This window comes from Belonocnema kinseyi, chromosome 1 (genome assembly GCF_010883055.1).
Source record: "Belonocnema kinseyi isolate 2016_QV_RU_SX_M_011 chromosome 1, B_treatae_v1, whole genome shotgun sequence".
Lineage (NCBI taxonomy): Eukaryota > Metazoa > Arthropoda > Insecta > Hymenoptera > Cynipidae > Belonocnema > Belonocnema kinseyi.
In genome coordinates, this window is record NC_046657.1 from 44,512,068 (window position 1) to 44,533,076 (window position 21,009).

The following is a 21,009-nucleotide window of genomic DNA, read 5'->3' on the forward strand; positions in this document are numbered from 1 at the left end:
AAATAATGAATTCCTTAATAAATATTCGAAATTCTCTGAAATATTTGAATTCTAAAATTTTAAAAAATTCTTTTCTGAATTCCTCACATAAATATTCAAAATTACCTATGATCCTTGAATATTTGGAATTGGCTAAATTCCTTAATAAATATTAAAAATTACCTGAATTCTTTGTATTCTAAAATTTTTTTAATTCTTCGAATATCCTGAATTTTTTACATAGATATTCCAATTTACCTGAATTCTTGGAATTCTAAAATTTTTTTAATTCTTCGAATATCCTGAATTTTTAACATAAATATTTAAAATTACCTGAATTCCTTGAGTATTTGGAATTCGCCGAATTTCTTGGAATTCTATTTTTTTAATTTCTCGAAAATAATGAATTCCTTAATAAATATTCGAAATTCTCGGAAATCCTTGATGTCCTTGAATTCAAAATTTCTTTTGAATTTATCGAAAATAACGAATTCCTTACAAAAATATTCAAAATTCACTGAATTTATTACAATCCTTGAATTTTACATTTTTTTTTAATTCTTTGAACATCCTGAATTTCTTACATAAATTTTCAAAACTACCTGAATTCCTTGAGTATTTGGAATTCGCCGAATTCCTGGAATTATATTTTTTTTTAATTTCTTGAAAATAACGAATTCCTCAATAAATATTGGAAATTCTCCGAAATTCTTGAATTCTAACAAAATATAATCCTTTGCATCTCCTGAATTCCTTATATAAATATTAAAAATTACTTGAATTCTAAAGAAATTCTCAATTTTTTGAATATCCTGAATTCCTTAGATAAATATTACGAATTATTGAATTCTTTGAACGTTTAGAATTTGCTGAATTCCTTGAATTAAAAAAAAATTTATTATTTTCTGAATTTCTCCAATAAATATACAAAATTACCTGATGTTCTTGAATTCTCTGAAATCCTTGAACTCTTTGAATTTTAATTTTTCTATTGAATTTCTTGAAAATAATGAATTCCTTTCATAAATAGTCAAAATTCACTGAATTCTTTGAAATCCTTGAATTTCTTGAATTGTTAATTTTTTCGAATTCTTTGAATATCCGGAATTCCTTACAAAAATATTAAAAATTACCTAAATTCCTTGACTATTTGGAATTTGCTGAATTCCTTTTAAAATATTTGTAATGACAAAATTGTTAAATTCATTTCAATTTCTTAAATATCCTGAATTCCTCAGATAAACATTTAAAAATAACTTAATTTTTAATAAATACTCGAAATTCTCTGAAATCCTTGAATTCTAATTTTTTAAAATTATTTGAATATCCGGAATTCCTTAATAGTCATTCGAAATTATCTAAATATTCAGTATTTATTCAGTATTCAGAATAGAGTATTCAGAGTTCACTGAATTCTCTGAATTCTAAATTTTGTTTTGGATTTGAATTTCTTGAATATCCTGAATTCCTTACATAAAATTTCAATATTACTTGAATTCGTTAATAATTATTATAAATTCTCTGAAATTATTGAATTACTTGAATTCTAAAAAATTATTAAATTCCTGGAAGATCCTGAATTCCTTACATAAACATTAAAAATTACCTGAATTCCTTGAATATTTCGAATTGGCCGAATTCCTTGAATTCAATTTTTTCTTAATTTTTTGAAAATAATGAATTCATTAATAAAATTTCCAAATTACCTGAATTTCTGATCTAAATATTAAAACGTACCAGAATTCCTGAATAAATATTCAAAATTCTTAGAAATCCTTGATTTCTGAAAAATGTAATTCTTTGAATATCCTGAATTCCTTGTATAAATATTAAAAATTACTTGAATACCTGGAATATTTAAAATTCGCTGAATTCCTTGATAAATATTCGTAATTACTGAAAACTTTGAATTTAAAAAATGTTTTTAATTCGATTCTAAATTTTCTACGTGAATATAAAAAATTATCTGAAGTCCTTGAATTCTCTGAAATCCTTGAATTCTGCTTTTGTTGTTGAATTTCTTGAAAATAATGAATTCCTTACATAAATATTGAAAATTACCTGAATTCTTTGAATTCTAAATTTGTTTGACTTCCCTGAATATCTTGAATTCCTTACATAAATATTAAAAATTACCTAGATTCTTTGAATATTTGGAATTGGTTGAATTCCTGGAATTCTAATTTTTTAGAATTTCTCGAAAATAATGAATTCCTTACATAAATATTGAAAATTACCTGAATTCTTTGAATTCTAAATTTGTTTGACTTCCCTGAATATCTTGAATTCCTTACATAAATATTAAAAATTACCTAGATTCTGTGAATATTTGGAATTCGCTGAATTCTTTAATATATATTCGAAATTCTCTGAAATCCTCGAATGCTAAAAAAATGTTTAATTATTTTAATATCTTGAATTCTGTGATAAATATTTAAAATTCTCTGAAATCCTTGAATTTTCCTTTTTTTTTTAATTCTTTAAAAATTGGATAAAAAATTAATTTCTTGAAAATAATGAATTTCTGACATAAATATTCAAAATTACCTAAATTCCTTGAGTATTCAGAATTCACTGAATTCTTTGAAATCCTTAAAATCTGAAACTTTTTTTTTCCTCATCTAAATATTAAAAATTACTTAAATTATATAATAAATATTTAAAATTCTCTGAAATTCTTGAATTGTAACAAAATTTAATTTTTTTAATATCCTGAATTCTTTAATAAATATTTAAAATTGCTTCAATTCCTTGAATGTTCGAAATTCACTGAATTCAATGAATTCTAATTTTTCTTTTGAATTTCTTGAAAATAATTAATTCGTTACATAGATAATAAAAATTATCTGAATTCGTTGAATTCTCTGAAATCATTGAGTTCCTTGAATTCTAAAAAATTCTTGAATTCCTGACACAAATATTAAACCTTACTTAAATTCCTCAATAAATATCCAAAATTCTCTGAATTCCTTGAAGTATTTTACGGAATTTAAAAATATTCCCAGGATTTTTTTCTATTAATTGACATTTTCAAGAGCTTTAACAAATTTCAAGGAATTTCAAAGGATTTTAAAGGATTTAAAATGTTTTAGGTCATTTTACGTTATTTTAATTTAACGTTAGTTTATAAGATTTTCGGCGATTTCAATGATTTCAAGTTAGTTTAAAATTCACAATGTGTTTCGATACTTTTTCCAGGATTTCAGAAATAATTGTCATAGAATTCCACAGGGATTTTATATTATTTTAGCGGATAAAAAATGTATTCACACGAAGAAACTTATTTTTTTAGGTTTGTTTAATTCATTTCAATTCTTCTAAGTTTATTCAATTCTATTTAATTTTAAATATTTTAGTAAATATTAAAAAGATTCCTAGAATTAAAAAAAAAAAATATTTCAATAGTCTGACTGGATTTCAAAAACTTAAAAACCTTTTTGCGTATTTTAGAAGATTTCAAAGTGTTTTAAGAAATTTAGATAATTTCAAGGGGGTTTAATAATTTTAACGGATTTTAATATTTACTGGATTTCAATGAATTTATTCACAAGAAGTAAGAGATTTCGTCGGGTTTCAAAGATTTCAAGAAATTTTTTACATATTTTTGGTAACTTATTTGGCATTTGCTCAGAATTATTTTTAAACCTTTTGAATTCTTCTAAATTCACTGAATTTAATGGATTTAATGCAATTTTTGGATTCATGAGTCAATTTATTTCTGAATTTTCTAGAAATTACTTGACTGTTTTTTAATTCAGTTTGATTTTTTTTTATTTTAAATTAATTTCACCGAATTATTCTCGTTTACTTTAAATTCCTCGAAATTCATGACATTTTTACGGAAATCAATGGAATTGTTTTGATTCGATTTTTTTTCAACTGTTGAAAATTATTTTTAATTTATCTGAAACTGCTTTCAAGTCATTCGAATTCTGAAATATTAAAAATTACCTGAATTCCTTGGAATATTCGAAATTCACTGAATAACTTTAATTCCAAATTTCTTTTGAATTCCTTGAACATCCTGAATTCCTTAGATAAGTATACAAAATTACCTGAATTCCTGGAATTCTAATTTTTTTTTCGAATCTCTTGAAAACAATGAGTTCCTAACACAAATGTTTAAAATTACCTGAACTCCTTGAATATTTAGAATTCGGGGAATTGCTGGAATTTTAAAGTCTTTTCAAATTTTTTTTTTTAAATAATGATTTCCTTACGTAAATATTTAAAATTGCTTGAATTCCTTAAATATTCGAAATTCACTGAATTTCTTTGAATTATAAAAAAATGTTTGAATATCTTGAAAATAATGAATATTTCTTACATAATTATTAAAAATTACCTGAAATTCTAAAAAAAAATTAATTTCTTGAATATCCTAAATTCCTTAGATAAATATTTGAAACTCTGAAATTCTAGAATTGCTTGAAAGCTAATTTTGTTTAAATTCCTTGAATATCCTGAATTCCTTACATAAATATTAAAACTTACCTGAATTTCGTTATAAATATTGAAAATTCCCTGAAATGATTGAATTCCTGAAATATCATAAATTCTTTACATAAATATTCGAAATTATCTGAATTCCACGAGTATTAAGAACTCACTGAAATTCTCGAATTCTTTAAAATCTGAAAATTTTTGAATTCCCTGAATTTCTTACATAGATATTAAAAATTAATTAAATTTCTTATTAAATATTCGAAATTCTCTGAAATCCTTGAATTACAAAAAAATTTAATTTCTGGAATATCCTGAATTCCTTGAATTCGAAAAAATGTAATACCTTGAATTCTTTGAATTTTACAAAATTCTTGACTTATTTAAATTCTAAAAAAATTCTTGATTTCCTGGAATATCCTAAATTCCTTACATTCAGAACTCACTGAAATCCTTGTATTCCCTGCATTCTTTACATAAATATTAAAAATTACCTGAAGTCTTAAATAAAAAATTGGAAATTCTTTTAAATCCTTGAATTCTTTGAATTCTAAAAAAATTTCATTCTTTGAATATACTCATTTCTTTAAATAAATATTAAAAATTACCTGAATTCTTTGAAATAATTGATTTCCTTAAATTCTCTAAAATTCTTGAATTCCTTGAATATTCTGACTTCCTTACATAAAAATTCAAAATTACTCGAGTTCTTTGAATATTCTAAATCCACTGAATTCCCGGAATTCTATTTTTTTTTTTGAATTTCTTGAAAATAATTACTTTTTTACATAAATATTCAAAATGGCCTGAATTCTTTGAATATTCGCAATTTAATTATTTATGAAAAAATTTAATTTCTTGAAAATAATAATTATTTTACACAAATCTTCAAAATTGCCTAAAGACTTTGAATATTTGAAATTCACTCAATTTGTTGAATTCTAAAAAAATTGAATTCTTTGAATGTCCTTAATTCTTCACATAAATATTCAAAATTACTGGAGTTTCTTAATAAATATTCGAAATTCTCTCAAATTCTTCAATTCCTTGAATTAAAAAAAAATGTAATTCGTTAAATTCTAAAAAAAAATTTGAATTTCTTAAATATCCTGAATTCCTTATATAAATATTAAAAATTACCTAAATTCCTTAAATATTTGAAATTCACTGAATAACTTGAATTCTGACATTTTTTTGAATTCTTTGAAAATAATAAATTTTTTACAAAAACATTCAAAATTACCTGAATTCCTGGAATTATAATTTTTTTCGAATTGATTGAAAATAATAAATTTCTAACATAAATATTTAAAATTAACTGAACTCCTTTAATATTTCGAATTCGCTAAATTACTGGAATTCTAAAGTCTTCGAATTTTTTTCCTAAGTAATGAATTCCTTATATAAATATTTTTATTTACATGAACTCCTTGAATATTCGCAATTTAGTGAATTCTAAAAAATTTAAATTTCCAAAAAATTATGAATTGCTTGCATAAATATTCAAAATTACCTAAATTCTTAGAATATTCGAAATTCATTGAATTTGTTGAATTCTAAAAACTGGTTGAATTTCTGGAAATTAATTCATTCCTTACATAAATATTAAAAATTATGTGAATTCTTTGAAACCATTGGTTTCCTTAAATTCTTTAATGTTCTTGATTATTCTGAATTCCTTACATAAATATTAAAAGTTACTTAAAGTCCATGAATATGCAAAATTCACTGAATTCCGGGAATTTAAAATTTTTTTTCGAAATTATTGAGAATAATGAATTCCTTAAATCAATATGAAAAAATACCTGAATTCTTTGAATATTCGGAATTTAATTAATTTTAGAAAAATTTAAATTTCTTAAAAATCATTTTTTTTACATAAATATGCAAAATTACCTAAACCCCTTGAATATTCGAAATTCAATGAATTTGTTGAATTCTAAAAAAATTTAAATTCCTTGAATATTCTCAATTCTTTAAATAAATATAAAAAATTACTGGAATTTGTTGATATTCGAAATTCTTTGAAATTCTTCATTTTCTTAAATTCAACAAAAATTTTGAATTCTTCAAATTCTAAAAAAATTGAATTTCTGAAATATCTTGAATTCCTTACATAAATATTAAAAATTACGTGAATTCCGGGAAATGTAACTTTTTTGGAATTTCTTGAAAATAATGAATTCCTTGAATAAATATTCAAAATTGCCTAAATTCCTTAAACATTCGAATTTTAATGAATTCTAGAAAATTTTTAATTTCTTGAAAATAATGAATTTTTTACAGAAATATTCAAAATTACCTAAATATCTTGAATATTCGAAATTCAATGAATTCGGTGAATTCTAAACAAGTTTAAATTCCTTGAATATTCTCAATTCTTTACATAAATATTAAAGATTACTTGAATTTCTTAATATTCGAAAATTCTCTGAACTTCTTGAATTCATTTAATTCTAAAAATTTTTTGATTTCCTTTAATTCTAAAAATTATTTGAATTTCCTAATAAATATTCGAATTTCTACGAAATCCTTGAATTCTAAAAAAATGTAATTCTTTGAATATTCTGAATTCCTTAATAAACGTTCGAAATTCTCTGAAATCCTTAATTTCCTTTAATTGCAAAAATCTTTTGAATTCCCTAAATTAAAAAAAAATTTGAATTCCGGGAATATCCTGAATTCCTTAGATAAATATTAAAAATTACCTGAATTCCCTAATAAATATTCGAAATTCTTTGAAATTCTTGGAATTCTAAACATTTAATTCCTTGAATATCCTCAATTTTTTACATAAAAATTCAAAATTATTCGAATTCCTTGAATATTCGAAATTCACTGCATTTAAAAAAATTTGAATTCATTACATAATTATTCAAAATTACTGGAATTCTTTAATAAATATTCGAAGTTACCTGAATTCCTCGAGTATTCAGAATTCACTGAATTTTTGGAAATCCTTGAATTCCTTCAATTTTCCGAATATTTTGAATTCTCAGAATTCTCGGAATTTCTTCAATATTCTGAAATTCTTTGATTTCTCTGAAGTTTAAAATTCTTTGATTTCTCTGAGTTTAAAACATAATTAGTTGAATTGTTGTCTTGTTCAAATGTGCTATTTTTCAGTTTACAACGCGTAATTTAAAAAATCTTTTTTAATCTTAAAATTTTTCATTTTTATTTTTAAGCTTGCATTTTTAATTTAAACAATTTTAATTTGCTGTCTTGAAGACTTGAATAATTAAAAATTAAAAGCCTTTGAAGTTGAAAATTTTGGATAAAAAATATTTTTATTCAATAAATAAATAAAAATATATAAATTAATTGTTTTAATGGATCTGTAGTTTAAGTATTAAAAAGTGAGAAAAAAACTATTTCAAATCAATTCAAAATTGAAGAATTTTCAGATTTTAACGTTAAAAATTAAACGGTTTAAATTTTAAAGTCTCATTATAATAAAATATTCTTAATTAAAGGCTTTTATTCAGTTTAAAATATTGTTTCAGTGAAAAACATTCAATTTTTAATCCATTCAATTTGAAATTGTTGAATTAGGAAAAAGATTAATTATTGAATATTGATCAATATTTGTTGCATTTAAAAAATGTTTAATTTTGTTCCAAAATTTTGTTCCAAAAACTTTTTTGAAAATTTTGTAAATCTTTTAAAACCTTTTTAAGTATTCTTTTTAAATAATTCTTCAAAATGAAAAATTATTCTTGATTTTCTTAGGAAGCTTAGGAAATTTTTTTTATTCTTGTGAAATTTCCTCCACAAATAATTAATGTTCAATTGTTATTTATACATTCAAATTTTAAGGAAATTTAATAAGTGTTTATTGAAAAAATGCCAATTTTTCAAATTTGTAATGTTTTTAGCTTGAAATTCCTTAAAATTGTATAATTTTGTCAAATTGTGATTTTTATCAATCATGATATTTCAGTTTAGAATGCTCAATTCGAAAATCTTTTACTTTAAAAGTTTACCATTTTGGATTTTTAATTTCTAAGCATATATATTTTAATTTAAAGAATTTAAAAATGTAGTTTTAAAGGCTTAAAACATTAAAAATTAGAAACGTTTTAAATCGAAGATTTATTGATAAAAAGAAAAATTTTTATTCGATCAACTGCAAATGTAAATTGATTCGTGATTTTTAAAATTGAATTTTATTTTAAGAATGAGAAAGTGTATATTAATTGATTTTAAAAGACGATTCGGAATCAGTTCAGAATTTTAGAATTGCCAGATTTTAATGTTAAAAATTAAACTCTTTTGATTGGAAGGTTTTATTAGTTTAACAAATTTAAACGCCTGATTGAAATTTTATAAACTATTTAAAATTTTTAAATTACTTTCTAAATAATATATTTATAATCAAAGGCTTTTAATAAATTTTATATAATATTTCGCTCTAAAATATTCCATTTTTAAAGCATTCGATCTGAAATTTTTCGATTAAGAAAAATAAAAAATACTTAATATTAAGAAATATCTGATTGTTCATTTAAAATCAGTAATTATAAATTAAATATTCAAAACTGAATCAAACAAGAAAACTAAATTTTGAAAGTTGCAATTTTAATTGTTTTATTTAAAATAATTTAATTTCTAAGTAAAATTGTTGAAGAAATATTTAGTTTTAAACAAATTCAAAATTAATTTGAAATTATTTTAGAAGTCTACCGCCAAAATTCGGCTATTGGTTCAAAAAGATTTAGAAAGATTGGCAGGATTTAAAAAAATGTTTAGGAAAAATTCGAATAATTTTAAAAGCTGTTTAGAAGTTCTGAAAAAAAAAATAATTAAAAAATTTTTAAAATGCCAAACAACATGTAAATTTTTCAAGATTTTGAAATAAAATTTTGATTTTGAAACCTGTATACACAGGTCCGGGGGATTTGGTGGTGGGGGAAGTCACAATTTTCCACAGTTTTGATTGGCTACGACTAAACCGGAACCAGAAGTGATGAAAAGCGCGCGATTTTCAAACCAAATTTTACAATAAAGTTACAATTTTGAAGAGTAAAATGAGGAAGAAGATAACATGAAATATAAACATATCGAAACCTAATGAAATATATGAAAACAGAAAAATTGAGAAAAAAAATTCCATTTTGTGTTTAAAAGTTAGCTTTGCTAGTTGAAAATTCAGGTATTTTAATTAACATTCATCTTTTTTACCAGAAAATTAATCTTGTTAGTTGAAAATTTTGTTAAAAATTTGTTTTTGGGTTAAAATTTTTTTTTTCTATTGAAAATTGATGTATTTTCTTCAAATTGGTTTGTTTTTTGTTTGAAAATTCATGTTCTTTGTTACAAATAAAATTTTAATTTAAAAGTTAAGGAACTTGAAAAAATTTATATTTTGAAAATTTAATATAGAAATTTAAATTTACTATTAATTTAATTTGATCAATTATTATTATTATTATTATTATTATTATTATTATTATTATTATTAATTGTTATCAATTTAAGTTTAATAGTTTTATTAAACCTTAAATTGCAAATTGCAATTTTGAAATTAATTATTTAATTAAACTTTGTAAAAAATTAATATTTTTTTGAAAACTCGTTCTTTATTTATTTGATATTTTTTTATGTGAAATTAATTATTCAAAATTCGGTTCAACAGTGATCTTTTATAGTTGAAAATTCAACTATTTGGGTAAAAATTGATGTATTTGGTCCAAAGTTAATTTTTTTGCTAGACAAAATTTTAGTAAAATTAATTTTTTTCGAGTGAAAGATTCATTTTTATTAAAAATGTATTTCTTCGGTTAAAAATTGATTTATTTGTTTGAAAATTCAACTAATTTGTTGAAAACTCATATAAATATTTAGTTGAAAACGCGTCTTTTTTTTGTGAAAAAATAATATTTTTGAATATTCAACTATTTCGTGGAAAATTCAGTTTTTGGTTGAAAATATTTTCTATAACTAAAACTTTGCAATTTTAACTTGAAAATTTGTAGTTAAAAATTAATTTTTTTTCTAGTTGGAAATACAAGTATTTGGTGAAAAATTCCTATATTTCGTAAAAATTAATTTTCATGGTTAAAAGTCTATCGTTTTTGTTGAAAATTCGTTTTTTTTTTGTAGAAAATTAATTTTCTGTGCTATAAATTCGTCTTTTTGGTTAGCAATTCAAGATTTTTGTTAAAAATTTATTTTGTTCGGTGAAAGATTTATTCATTTTTGTTAAAAATTTATTTCTGTGAATGAAAATTGATTATTTTGTTGAAAATTCGATTTTTTGATAGAAACATAAGTTTGTTGGTTGGAAATTCACCTTTTTGGTTAGAAATTCAAATATTGGGTTAAAAATTCATTTTTTGAGGGAAAAATTCATAATTTTAGTTGAAAACTAAACATTTTGGTTGAAAATTTATATATTTTGTTGAAGATTCGACTTTTTTTTTAGAAAATTAATTTCCTTGATTCTAATTTCACCTTTTTGGGTAGAAGTTGAATTATTTGATTGAAAATTCAGTTTTTGGGTTAAAGATTTATAATTTTCATTAAAAATGTGTCTTTTTGGATCGAAAATTGATCTTTCTGGTTGAAAATGTATACAGTTGATTAACGATTCGTTTTTTTTTATTTAAAAAAATCTATCTTTTCTGTTAGAAGTTCAACAAATTCGTTAAAAAAATTTTTTTTTGTAGAAAAAAAGGATAATTTTCGTTCAAATTTACCTTTTTGGTCGAAAATTTATCTTTTTAGTTGATGAAATCATCTATTAGATTAAAAATTCACCTTTTGTCTTAAAGATTTATTAGAAATTTTTTTAATTTACATTTTTGTTAGTTTAAAATGGAATTATTTCGTTAAAAATTTATCATTATCGGTTGAATATTAATTTTTTTTTACTAAACAAATTTACTATTTCACCTTTGGCTTATCTTTTCTAGTTGAAAATTTATGTATTTTGTTAAAAAATCCTCTTTTTTGGTAAAAAAAATAATGTTGTTGGTTGAAACCTCATTTATTTGGGTAAAAGTAATTTTTTAATAAAGACTAATTTTCAACTAAAAAGATGAATTTTCAAAAATTTCTACAAAAAATTAACTTTTGAAAAAGTACATTAATTTTTAAGCAAATGGTTAACTTCTTATCTAAAAGAGATAAATTAAAAAAAAAGACGAATTTGCAAATAAAAAGATTAACTTTCAACCATGAACATTAATTTTCTACAAAATATATGGATTTTTAACCAAATAGTTGAATTTTCAACTAAAAAAGGATTAATTTAAAACAAAAATTGGAATATTTATATTTTCATTCAAGAAAAATTAATTTTCAAAAAAAAAAATTCGACAAAAATGATGAATCTTCAACCAAAAATATTATTTTTCTAGCAAGAAAGTCGAATTTTTAACTGAAAATAAATAAATTTTCAGTCACAGTAATGAATTTTTAACGAAAATCATTAATCTTTCACCGAACAAAGTGATTTTTCATTCAAAATATTGAATTTTTAACTAAAAAGTTAAATTGCTAATCGTAAATATGAATTTTTAACCAAGAAGATTAATTTGCTACCAAAAAAAAAGACTAATTTTCAACTAAAAAGATGATATTTCAAAAACGAACATTAATTTTCTACAAAAAATAAACTTTTGAGAAAGTACAGTAATTTTCAAGCAAATGGTTAACTTTTTATCTAAAAAAGATAAATTTGAAATAACACAAAAATACGAATTTTCAAACAAAAAGATTAACTTTCAACCATAAACATTAATTTTCTACAAAGCGCATGAAAAAAAAATTCAAAAAAATATAGAACGAGTTTTCAACAAAATATTGCAATAAAGAAGATTAATTTTCTATAAAAAATACTAATTTTAACAAAAAAGAAGAATAATAAAAAAGATGTGTTTCGGGTTCCAATTGTGTATAAAACTACAAATTTTTGCGGACGTTTCTTGAAAAAATTATTTTTTAACCCAAAAAACAAATTTTTAACAAGTTAGTTAAATTTTCAACTAACAAGATTAATATTCTTCTGGAAAAGACGAATTTTAATAAAAACACTTGAATTTTCCACTAACAAAACTAACTTTTAAATACAAAATGGAATAGTTTTTTCTCTCTCGATATTTCTATTTTCATATATTTCATACAGTTTTGATATGTTTATAATTCATGTTGTCTTCTTCCTTATTTTACTCTTCAAAGTTGTAACTTTATTGTAAAATTTGGTTTTGAAAATCGCGCGCTTTTCATCACTTCTGCTTCCGGTTTAATCGTAGCCATATCAAAACAGTGTGAAATTGTGACAGAACTCTACCTAAAGGATCTCTAACACTCACTAGTGGCAATTTTGGGAATAAACCGGAAACTTCCCCCCTCCACAAGAGTCCCCGGACCTGTGTTTACGGGAGCTTGCCGCTGCCCAAAACTGTATAACTCCTCTAATTTTTGACAGGATAAAATTCCCGAAGAGACCTCAGCGACAGAGGGTCCCAGCGATGAAATTGAAAAGCTTGTCGAAGCTGAAAGACCAGCTGAAGTTGAGACGCCGGTGGAAATTGAAACACCTGTCGAAATAGAAACCGAGACAGATGTGGAACTTAAACTTCCCGTTGTGGAAATAGAATCACCGGTAGAAATTGAATCTCCGGTGGAAATTGAAGCACCGATAGAAATTGACACTCCCGCGGAAATTGAAACTCCTGTGGACATTGAAACTCCCATGGAAGTCGACACAGTAGTCGAAGAAAGAGTCGAGCGTGAAACGAGAGGCAGTTCCAAGAGAAGATTGTCCAAAGAGACTCTCAATGAAGCCAAGCGATCAGACGCGGTGTCGATTAAAATCGAGCCGCCAGACGACGAGCCCCAGGAAATTGTCGACATTGTGACGCCCACTGAGATATTGCTCCGAAATCCCTTGGCTACGCCTGTTAACGGGAAAGAGGATCAGCCGGCGGAGCCCGACTCGACCCAGAAAATTGTGCCACTCTTGTCGCCGTCACTTCGCGGAAAGAAAAAGGTTCGCCGAGGTCCGCACACCCACTTCCGCGGAGCGCGGATCTTCAAAAGAAAGTGCCTGCATTGTCAAATCAATCTCCATTCCAAGACATCGTACGCAAAACACATGGCAAGGTTTCACGGCGGTGCGAGTGTCACAGCATCAGTTCCGAAAGCGCCAACTCCAAGAGTCGCAGCAGCCCCAGCAAATCCGGCAACTTCGAGAGCCAAGAGTAGTCAAAACGTGATTCCGGTGGTTGAGACGAGTGCCGACGATGTCGAGGAATTGATCGAGGACGTGGAGGAGGAATTGGAGAATTTGGGCGAGGACGCTCCCTTGACGCCCGTCCAGCAGAATATCATCAGTCAGCTCAAGACCTACTCCTGCTACTCGTGCGATGAATCATTCCAGGATCGGCGGAGCACTCTCAATCATATCAGACAGCACATGCCGGATTTGAGATCTTACACGTGTGTCGCGTGTCTCACCGAATTTCCCGATCGGTCCACCTACAAGAAGCACTGCGAAGCTTCGTTTGAGTGCGCGATGAAGATTGCCCTGGTGGTTCCGGATCAGGGAACGGAGAAGTACTTCACCTGCAACATGTGTCTGCGACCCTTGTCCAATCGGAAGGATCTGCTGACGCATTTGTCGAAGCACTCGGACAAGCAGTACGAAGACCTGATGTCGCCTGCGGCTCCACCAAAACTCACACCGATGGTCTCCTCGACGCCGAATTTGTCGCGACAGTCTGACATTCCAATTCGCTCGCCATACGTGAACGGCGATCCGGCCTGCAATCACGAGTGTGACTTGTGCGGAATGATCTACCGATACAAGCCGAATATGGTGAAGCATCGTGAACTCTGCAACAGTTTGCAGCCGGAAGCGCGCACCTCGTACAAGTGTGTCGACTGTGGAATGACGTTCCTGGTGTTTAGCAAATTTCACAGTCACGTGACGACCGAGCACAGGAAGAAGGAGTTGAAGTGTCCGAAGTGTGCGGCGAAATTCCGCTCGCCGAGTGATTATCTCGCGCATCACGAGTACCATCGAATGGGGAAGAAGGAGTCGTCGAGCCGAAATTACAAGAGTCAGGAAGTAGTTGTCGAGGAGGTGCAAGAGAGTCCCCAGAAGCGAAAGTTCAATTGTACACTCTGCAGTTTGCAGTTTTCCTCGCGAGTCGAACTCACCGAGCATCGTAATCTGCATCTGAAAGTGAAGATCTACTCGTGCGTGATTTGCCGCAGCATGTTTAGTAGCGCCGGAGCCCTGGAAATTCATATGAAGGATCATGGCATTGATGATCCGAATGAGAGAACTGCGAACAGTTCGTGTATGGAGTATGGACAGGAGGAGGGTTTAGATACTTCGAAGAATTCGAATCCGCCGCTCCGGAAGAACGAGTGTTTTGAGTGCGGCAAGACATTTTCGAATTACGCGAATCTGCGAAGGCATATAAGGAATGCGCACGAAGACGAGCGACGCATTGACTGTTCGGAGTGTATTCGAACATTCAAGAGCAAGGAGGCCTACGAAGATCATCTGCGGAGTGCACACAATCCCGAGAAAACTGTCCTGCAGTGTCCACAGTGTCCGAAAACGTTTGTTTTCCAGGCGAATTTGGATCTGCATCGGCGCAATGTGCACATTAATAAGCCGGAGCCGAGCAATCACGAGTGCGATGTGTGTGGTAAATCATTCCTGGAGGAATCTTCGCTGAAGATCCATCGCGGCTGGCACAATCGCGCCAATTCGCGTTTTAGTCTCGAAAACTATGAGAGAGATCAACTCGCATCGCCGAATCCGAGTGTTGCCAAACCGGCAAAGGCGAGAAAGTCTTTCCCGAATGTTCCTCTTCAGCAGCAATTGCAACTCCAGCAGCATCATCATCATCAGCAGCAGCAGCAGCGTCAGCAGCAGCGGCAATTGCCCGAGCTTCAGTGTCAGGTCTGCGATGACAAGTTCTTCGACGTCGCGGAATTGCGGAAACATGTTTGGGATGTTCATTGTGCTCGCGCAACCAAAGTCGAGAAACCGTTTGTTGTCGACGACCTGCAGTGTGAACTCTGCACGAATATCCTGCCCGATCAGCAGAGTCTCGAGGCGCACATGGAGTGGCACGAGCGCAATCCAATTTTGAGCAACAACTATGGAAACACAAATGCCTACCGTTGCGATGTTTGTGACAAGTATTATAGTTCACTCAAGATCCTTGCGAAGCACAAAAAGTTGCACAAGCAGGTTGCCCAACCACTGAGATTCCAGTCGCTCCCGATCAAGAGGCCTTCGTGCAACGTTTGCGGCAGATGCTTCACGGCCGAGTCTTCGCTGAAAAGGCACAAGGCAATGTCGCCCGAGTGCCAGTCTTATTTGTCCGGAAGATTGACGGAAGTGCCGAGAAATCCGGAGGATTCGATGTTCAAGAAGAAGCCCGTTACCTGTCACATTTGCAAGACTGTCTTCCCGAGTATGAGTATTCTGTATCAGCACAAGCAGCTGGCGCACAAAGTGGGCTTCAACAAGGACAGGAAATCGCCGAGCGGTGAGTGTGTCCCGTTGGCGAGTGGCGAGGGTGGTGTTTCGTGCAATGTTTGCGGCAAGCAGTTCCCCGGGCTCTCCAATCTCAAGCAGCACTTCACGATCAAGCACAAAAATGTTAGCCAGCATCCGTGCACGATTGCCAATTGCAAAATGATCTTTTCCACGTCGCACGCACTGAAAAATCACGAACTCACGCACTCGAACATGATCTACAGTTGCGGTCTCTGCGAGAGGCACTTTTTCCATCGAGGCGCGATCATCAAGCATGTGTTCAACGCCCACAAGATGATTTACCAAGCGACGGGCGACAAGGATTCTCTCTTCAAGGAGACCGATTTGAGTACGTATGTCGTGAAAGGCGCGACTGGGACTGTTTGTCCACGATGCAGAGTCAAGTATCCGAATATTAAGGCTATGAAGATTCACTACTTCAAATTCCACGAGACTTTTGCCTAAAGCGTAGGAGTTTCCAGTTTAGGTGGGGTTCAGTTTTCCTTTCTTCTTCTTCTTTTTTTTTTTAATGTCCATATGTCGATTCTCAGTTAAATAATCCAGATTTTATTTCATACTTCCTTGCTCCCAAAAATGGGTTTCGTTCCCGTGGCCGGATAAATGATTTGTGCCAAATTTCAGTCAAATCGGTTAATATTTGCCCCTGCGGCCTTGAAAGTTTTTTTTTAATATGATCAAGGACATGTGAGGCAACCTCAATTTTTTTCCGCTCAACTGGATATCGCATTTCGTGTGAATGTAAGTTGGACGAAAAAAAAAATGTTTTAGGTTATGTCACATGGCTCCAACATGGAGAGAACCAAAAACCGAATATCTTTCTCAGTTTTTGTCGAAATGACTAAAAATTTTCTTCGATGACGAAAAGCGACTCTTTAGATCACGGAAAAATAATTAATTTTCCCCCTTTTCAAGGAAATTGTCTCGAATTTCATCAAATGAGCAAGTTTATCCGCAAGATATTCAAGATGGCGGCTAGTCAAATGAATTTTTTCGGCTATTTGAACGAAACCCAGTCTCGGGAGTCGATTATTTTTTACTGCACATTTGCCATAATCTCCATTTAACTTTCATATAATTTTCTCACTTTACATTTTCCATAATTTTTATTTGCTATTCTGTTGAATCGAATTTTTATTTACTCAAATTTCCTGTGTTGAATATTTTCATTTTTTTATTTACTACAATCAACAAAATAATAATTTATTCTGAAGAATAGAAATAATGGTGAATAGAAATTCGATTAAAAGTGTAATTAATGGCAAATAAAAAAAATTGACACATGCGCCATCTAGTGCAGAAATAAAGACTAGAAAAACTAGTAGTAATTTTAAAGGTAAGTCATAAACCTACTAATAACGAAGATATGTATTGGAAACGAAAAAAATTACTCTTTATCAAGATTTTCATTAGAATGAAAAGGTGCCTTTGTTTTACACTCCACTGAAAAATCGTAAAAAGATTGATGCAAAAATTAATTTTTTTAAGATTCTGCTTAATCTTTATAGTTATTATTTTTTGCACCAGATGGCGAATCGCGATCCCCAATTGAGTATTCTAACATTACGTCACACACTTGGACTGCAAATCATTCTTTATATAGGATTTTGACTAAAATTGGTTCATTTAGGCGAAAGTAGGTGAAAAATTCTGCTGTAACTTTGCTTTCCAGATAGAAAAGCCATTTCTTTAATTATTGTTGGCAATTTGGAAATTTGTTTATTTCAAAAATCTCTGGTCAATCCTCAAATCTTGTTAAATTATTTTTTAATCGTTTAAAATGAAACTTTAAAATCCCGTCAAATCCCTAATAATTTCTTAAAATCACTCGAATTCTTAGATATCTTGTTAGATTTCTTTAAAATCCTTCGAATTTTTTGAAGTCCCTTTAAAATTTTTCAAGTTTGACTAAAATTAATTAAAATCTTTCAAAAATGACTAAAATCACTTAAAATCCTTGAAAGTCTCTGACATATCTTCGAATTCTTTAATAACCATTTAAATGTCTTGAAATCTCAAAAGTTCATCCAAAATTTCATGAAACTATATAAAATCACTTATTACCGAAAAGTCTTATGACATAAGTCGCCGGGAATTCAGGTTATAATCTCAATTACGGCACATTGTAATTTTTCGTGACGGATTGCCTAATCGCACACTTTTTAAATTGCCAATAATTAAAGAAATGTCTTTTCTATCTTAAAAACAAACCTATATCACGATTTTTGACTTACTTTCATCCAAATAAATTAATTTCAAACAAAATCCTATGTAAACAATGATTTGCATTCCACCAAGCGGTAAAGCATTATAGATTTCGACGTTACCGACCGAGTGTAACGTAAAGTTAGAATACTCAATAATTATTATATGCAAAACTTTCATGGTTGTTTTGTGAAGTTTAAAGCGATCATTAAATGATAAAATTAAGTACACAGAAAACTGTTTTAAAGATTCATCTTCATTCAGGAGGCAATTCGTGAAATTAATTTTTTCGCATCGAGTTCATATCTACATTATCATTGCGTTTATGCCCATATATTTCGGTGGCCATGAACCTAGTAATAACGAAGATTATCACGATTTTCATCTGAAGCTTTCTAGTTCTTATTTTTGCCACCAGATGGCAATTCGTGATTTGCTGTTGGGTATTTCATGTTAGAACGTCAGGTAGCAATATGGCTGCATGTCGAGGGTCAAACGATAATACCAATCTCGTGAATCAAACTTTAATATTTTTAATAGCTTGGAAAAAAATTATTCTTGCGAAAATCACAAGTAATATCCGAATAAACTTTATAATGACAAATTATTATTTTCGGAGTTATTAAAAAAAATTGTTGAAAGGTACGCGAGAATAGAGATGGCCGAAAACTGAAGAATGTCCGGGTTAATTGGAAATAATGGCAAGTAGCAAATCAAAAGAAACTTCAGTCCCACTTTTTTTTCTTGCAAATAATTCATGCACCACTTTTGTTTTAACCATTATAATAAACGTAAGAGTTAGTTTTGCATCAACGATGCGATGTCTCATTTTGATAAGTTTAGTATTCATATAAGTTTTAACATTGATTATCGATTGTCGATTATTTCCAAGGGCAATATATAATTTATAGAGTTGCATTAGAATCACAAGAGCAAAGACTTTGAAATATATATCATTTATCGAACAGTAGGATTTTTGTTCTTAGGGAAAGCGAGTGAATGAATAATATATAGTTACCTCCAAATTGTATAGGATAGTTTTTTTTTTTTTTTAATGTTGTAATTTAAGATTAGTTGTATGAAAAGTTTGTTGAGACGGTATCTATATGATTTTAAAATATTCGTATTTTTGTGTACGTCATAAATTGAAGATTTGGAGTCTCCACGTTTGAGCTTATAGCTATGATTGATTATTCTAAACATAGTAAGCATACCAAACTGTAAGACACGCGTTGACCTGCATTTGAGACTTTTTGAGTCACATTTGTGTAGGACCAATAAAACAAAGAAGTTGCAATGTCTTTTTTATTCGGCCTTTTACAAATTTCTAACCTGTGTAAAATGTACTTGGTTTGATAATTAAGTTCTGCACATCGAGAAGTATAAAAAAATAATGCGTGGATTTTCGTTAAGAGTTTTTAATTAATAGTTAAAAAAAAAAGTTCAGTATCGAATACGCTCGATACTTTGAGCAAAGAGGCTTCATCACTTATGTTTATAATTAAAGTTAAGACAATAAAACTAGGAAGCGGTCGACTATTTTCTCTATATTGACGAATGCAACTTGGAAATTATTTTTCAAACATTTTATACAGATTGCATCTTCGTTGTATAATTTTTATTTGCACGAGGAACGTAACTTATAATGTATCTATGAATAAAACATTATAATAAATATAAACTCGTTAAGGTAAAAATGAGAAATAGGGATATGTATTTTATGCAAATTGCATAATCGCATGGCGTCCAAGATGTACCTAATTTTAAATCCGTATGAAAACTTATATTTTTATTTCTATCGCATAATATTGAACATTACGAATAATTCTGAATTTTTATTAAATAATAACAAAATGATTGATTTTATACTGATTTTTTCTATTTCCGATAATAAATATTTTCTTTTAGGTTTTTTAAAATCACTGTAGGTAAAAACCACAAAAATGTGTTGAAAATATGATTCTCGCTATAACTTTAAACCGATTTATTTATTAAATTAAAGGTGACTAATTAAATTTTTTTTTAAGTTTAAGTGTAAACTAGAAAAAAATTAAAATTTTGAATAACGGAATGTATTAACACAAATTATTTAGGCTGAGTAATATTGGCGTTTACACTCAGAAAAATGTTTGAATCAAACAAAAAAATTTGATTGAATTCATATAATTGAATCTGACAATTTTTTTGCTTCAATTAAAAAAACTTTTATTTAATTTTAAGAAATGGAAACTATTTGCCTTATTGATTGAAACAAATAATTTGTTTAGTACAATTTGTTTGATTTAAACAAAACATTGACTTTTATGGAACAATGCATTCAAAATATGTTTATTCGAATTCATAAAAATATTTGTTTGATTCAAACAAAAAATACAGTAAAAAGCATTACTACAAAGTGCCGCTAGGCGTGATAAAGTGCTGCCGATGGTTCCTAAGTAACTAACCTAGAATGTGAATTAATTTATCATGTGATTTATTTGATGGCATTGGTATTTTTTCAGTGTTGTATTATTCTGAAGGTTCTGATTTACTGTAAAATCTTAAATTAATTGAAAAATGGACGAAATATCTCTAGTTTAGAAATTACTTGAATTGTAGGGCGTTTACCGTGGATATAATTGAAGGTTTCGAACGTAAGTGTTTTTCAATACTAACTTCCTTTCTTTATAAAGATGATTTATGACATCAATTATGTTTTTTTCTATCATAATTATCATTGTATAATTAAAAGCAGGAGGACTTATATATACATTCAATTCAAATGTCTAACTCTGGTTCATTTCTCATTATTCTAATTTATTATTGTTTTATTCAGAAATGAGAAGCACAGAGTTAACAATTAACCAGAATTA

At 28.3% G+C, this 21,009-nt stretch overlaps 1 protein-coding gene across 1 annotated transcript in view; it reads left to right on the forward strand.

Annotated features, from left to right (window-relative positions):
• LOC117167004 (zinc finger protein 845-like) overlaps positions 1-19,460 on the forward strand; it is a 28,403-nt gene extending 8,943 nt beyond the window's left edge. The window contains exon 4 of the mRNA XM_033351548.1: positions 12,857-19,460. Coding sequence (XP_033207439.1) covers positions 12,857-16,399 — 3,543 coding nt within the window. The 3' untranslated portion in view covers positions 16,400-19,460. The remainder of the gene's footprint in view (positions 1-12,856) is intronic.
• The last annotated feature ends 1,549 nt before the right edge of the window (positions 19,461-21,009 follow it).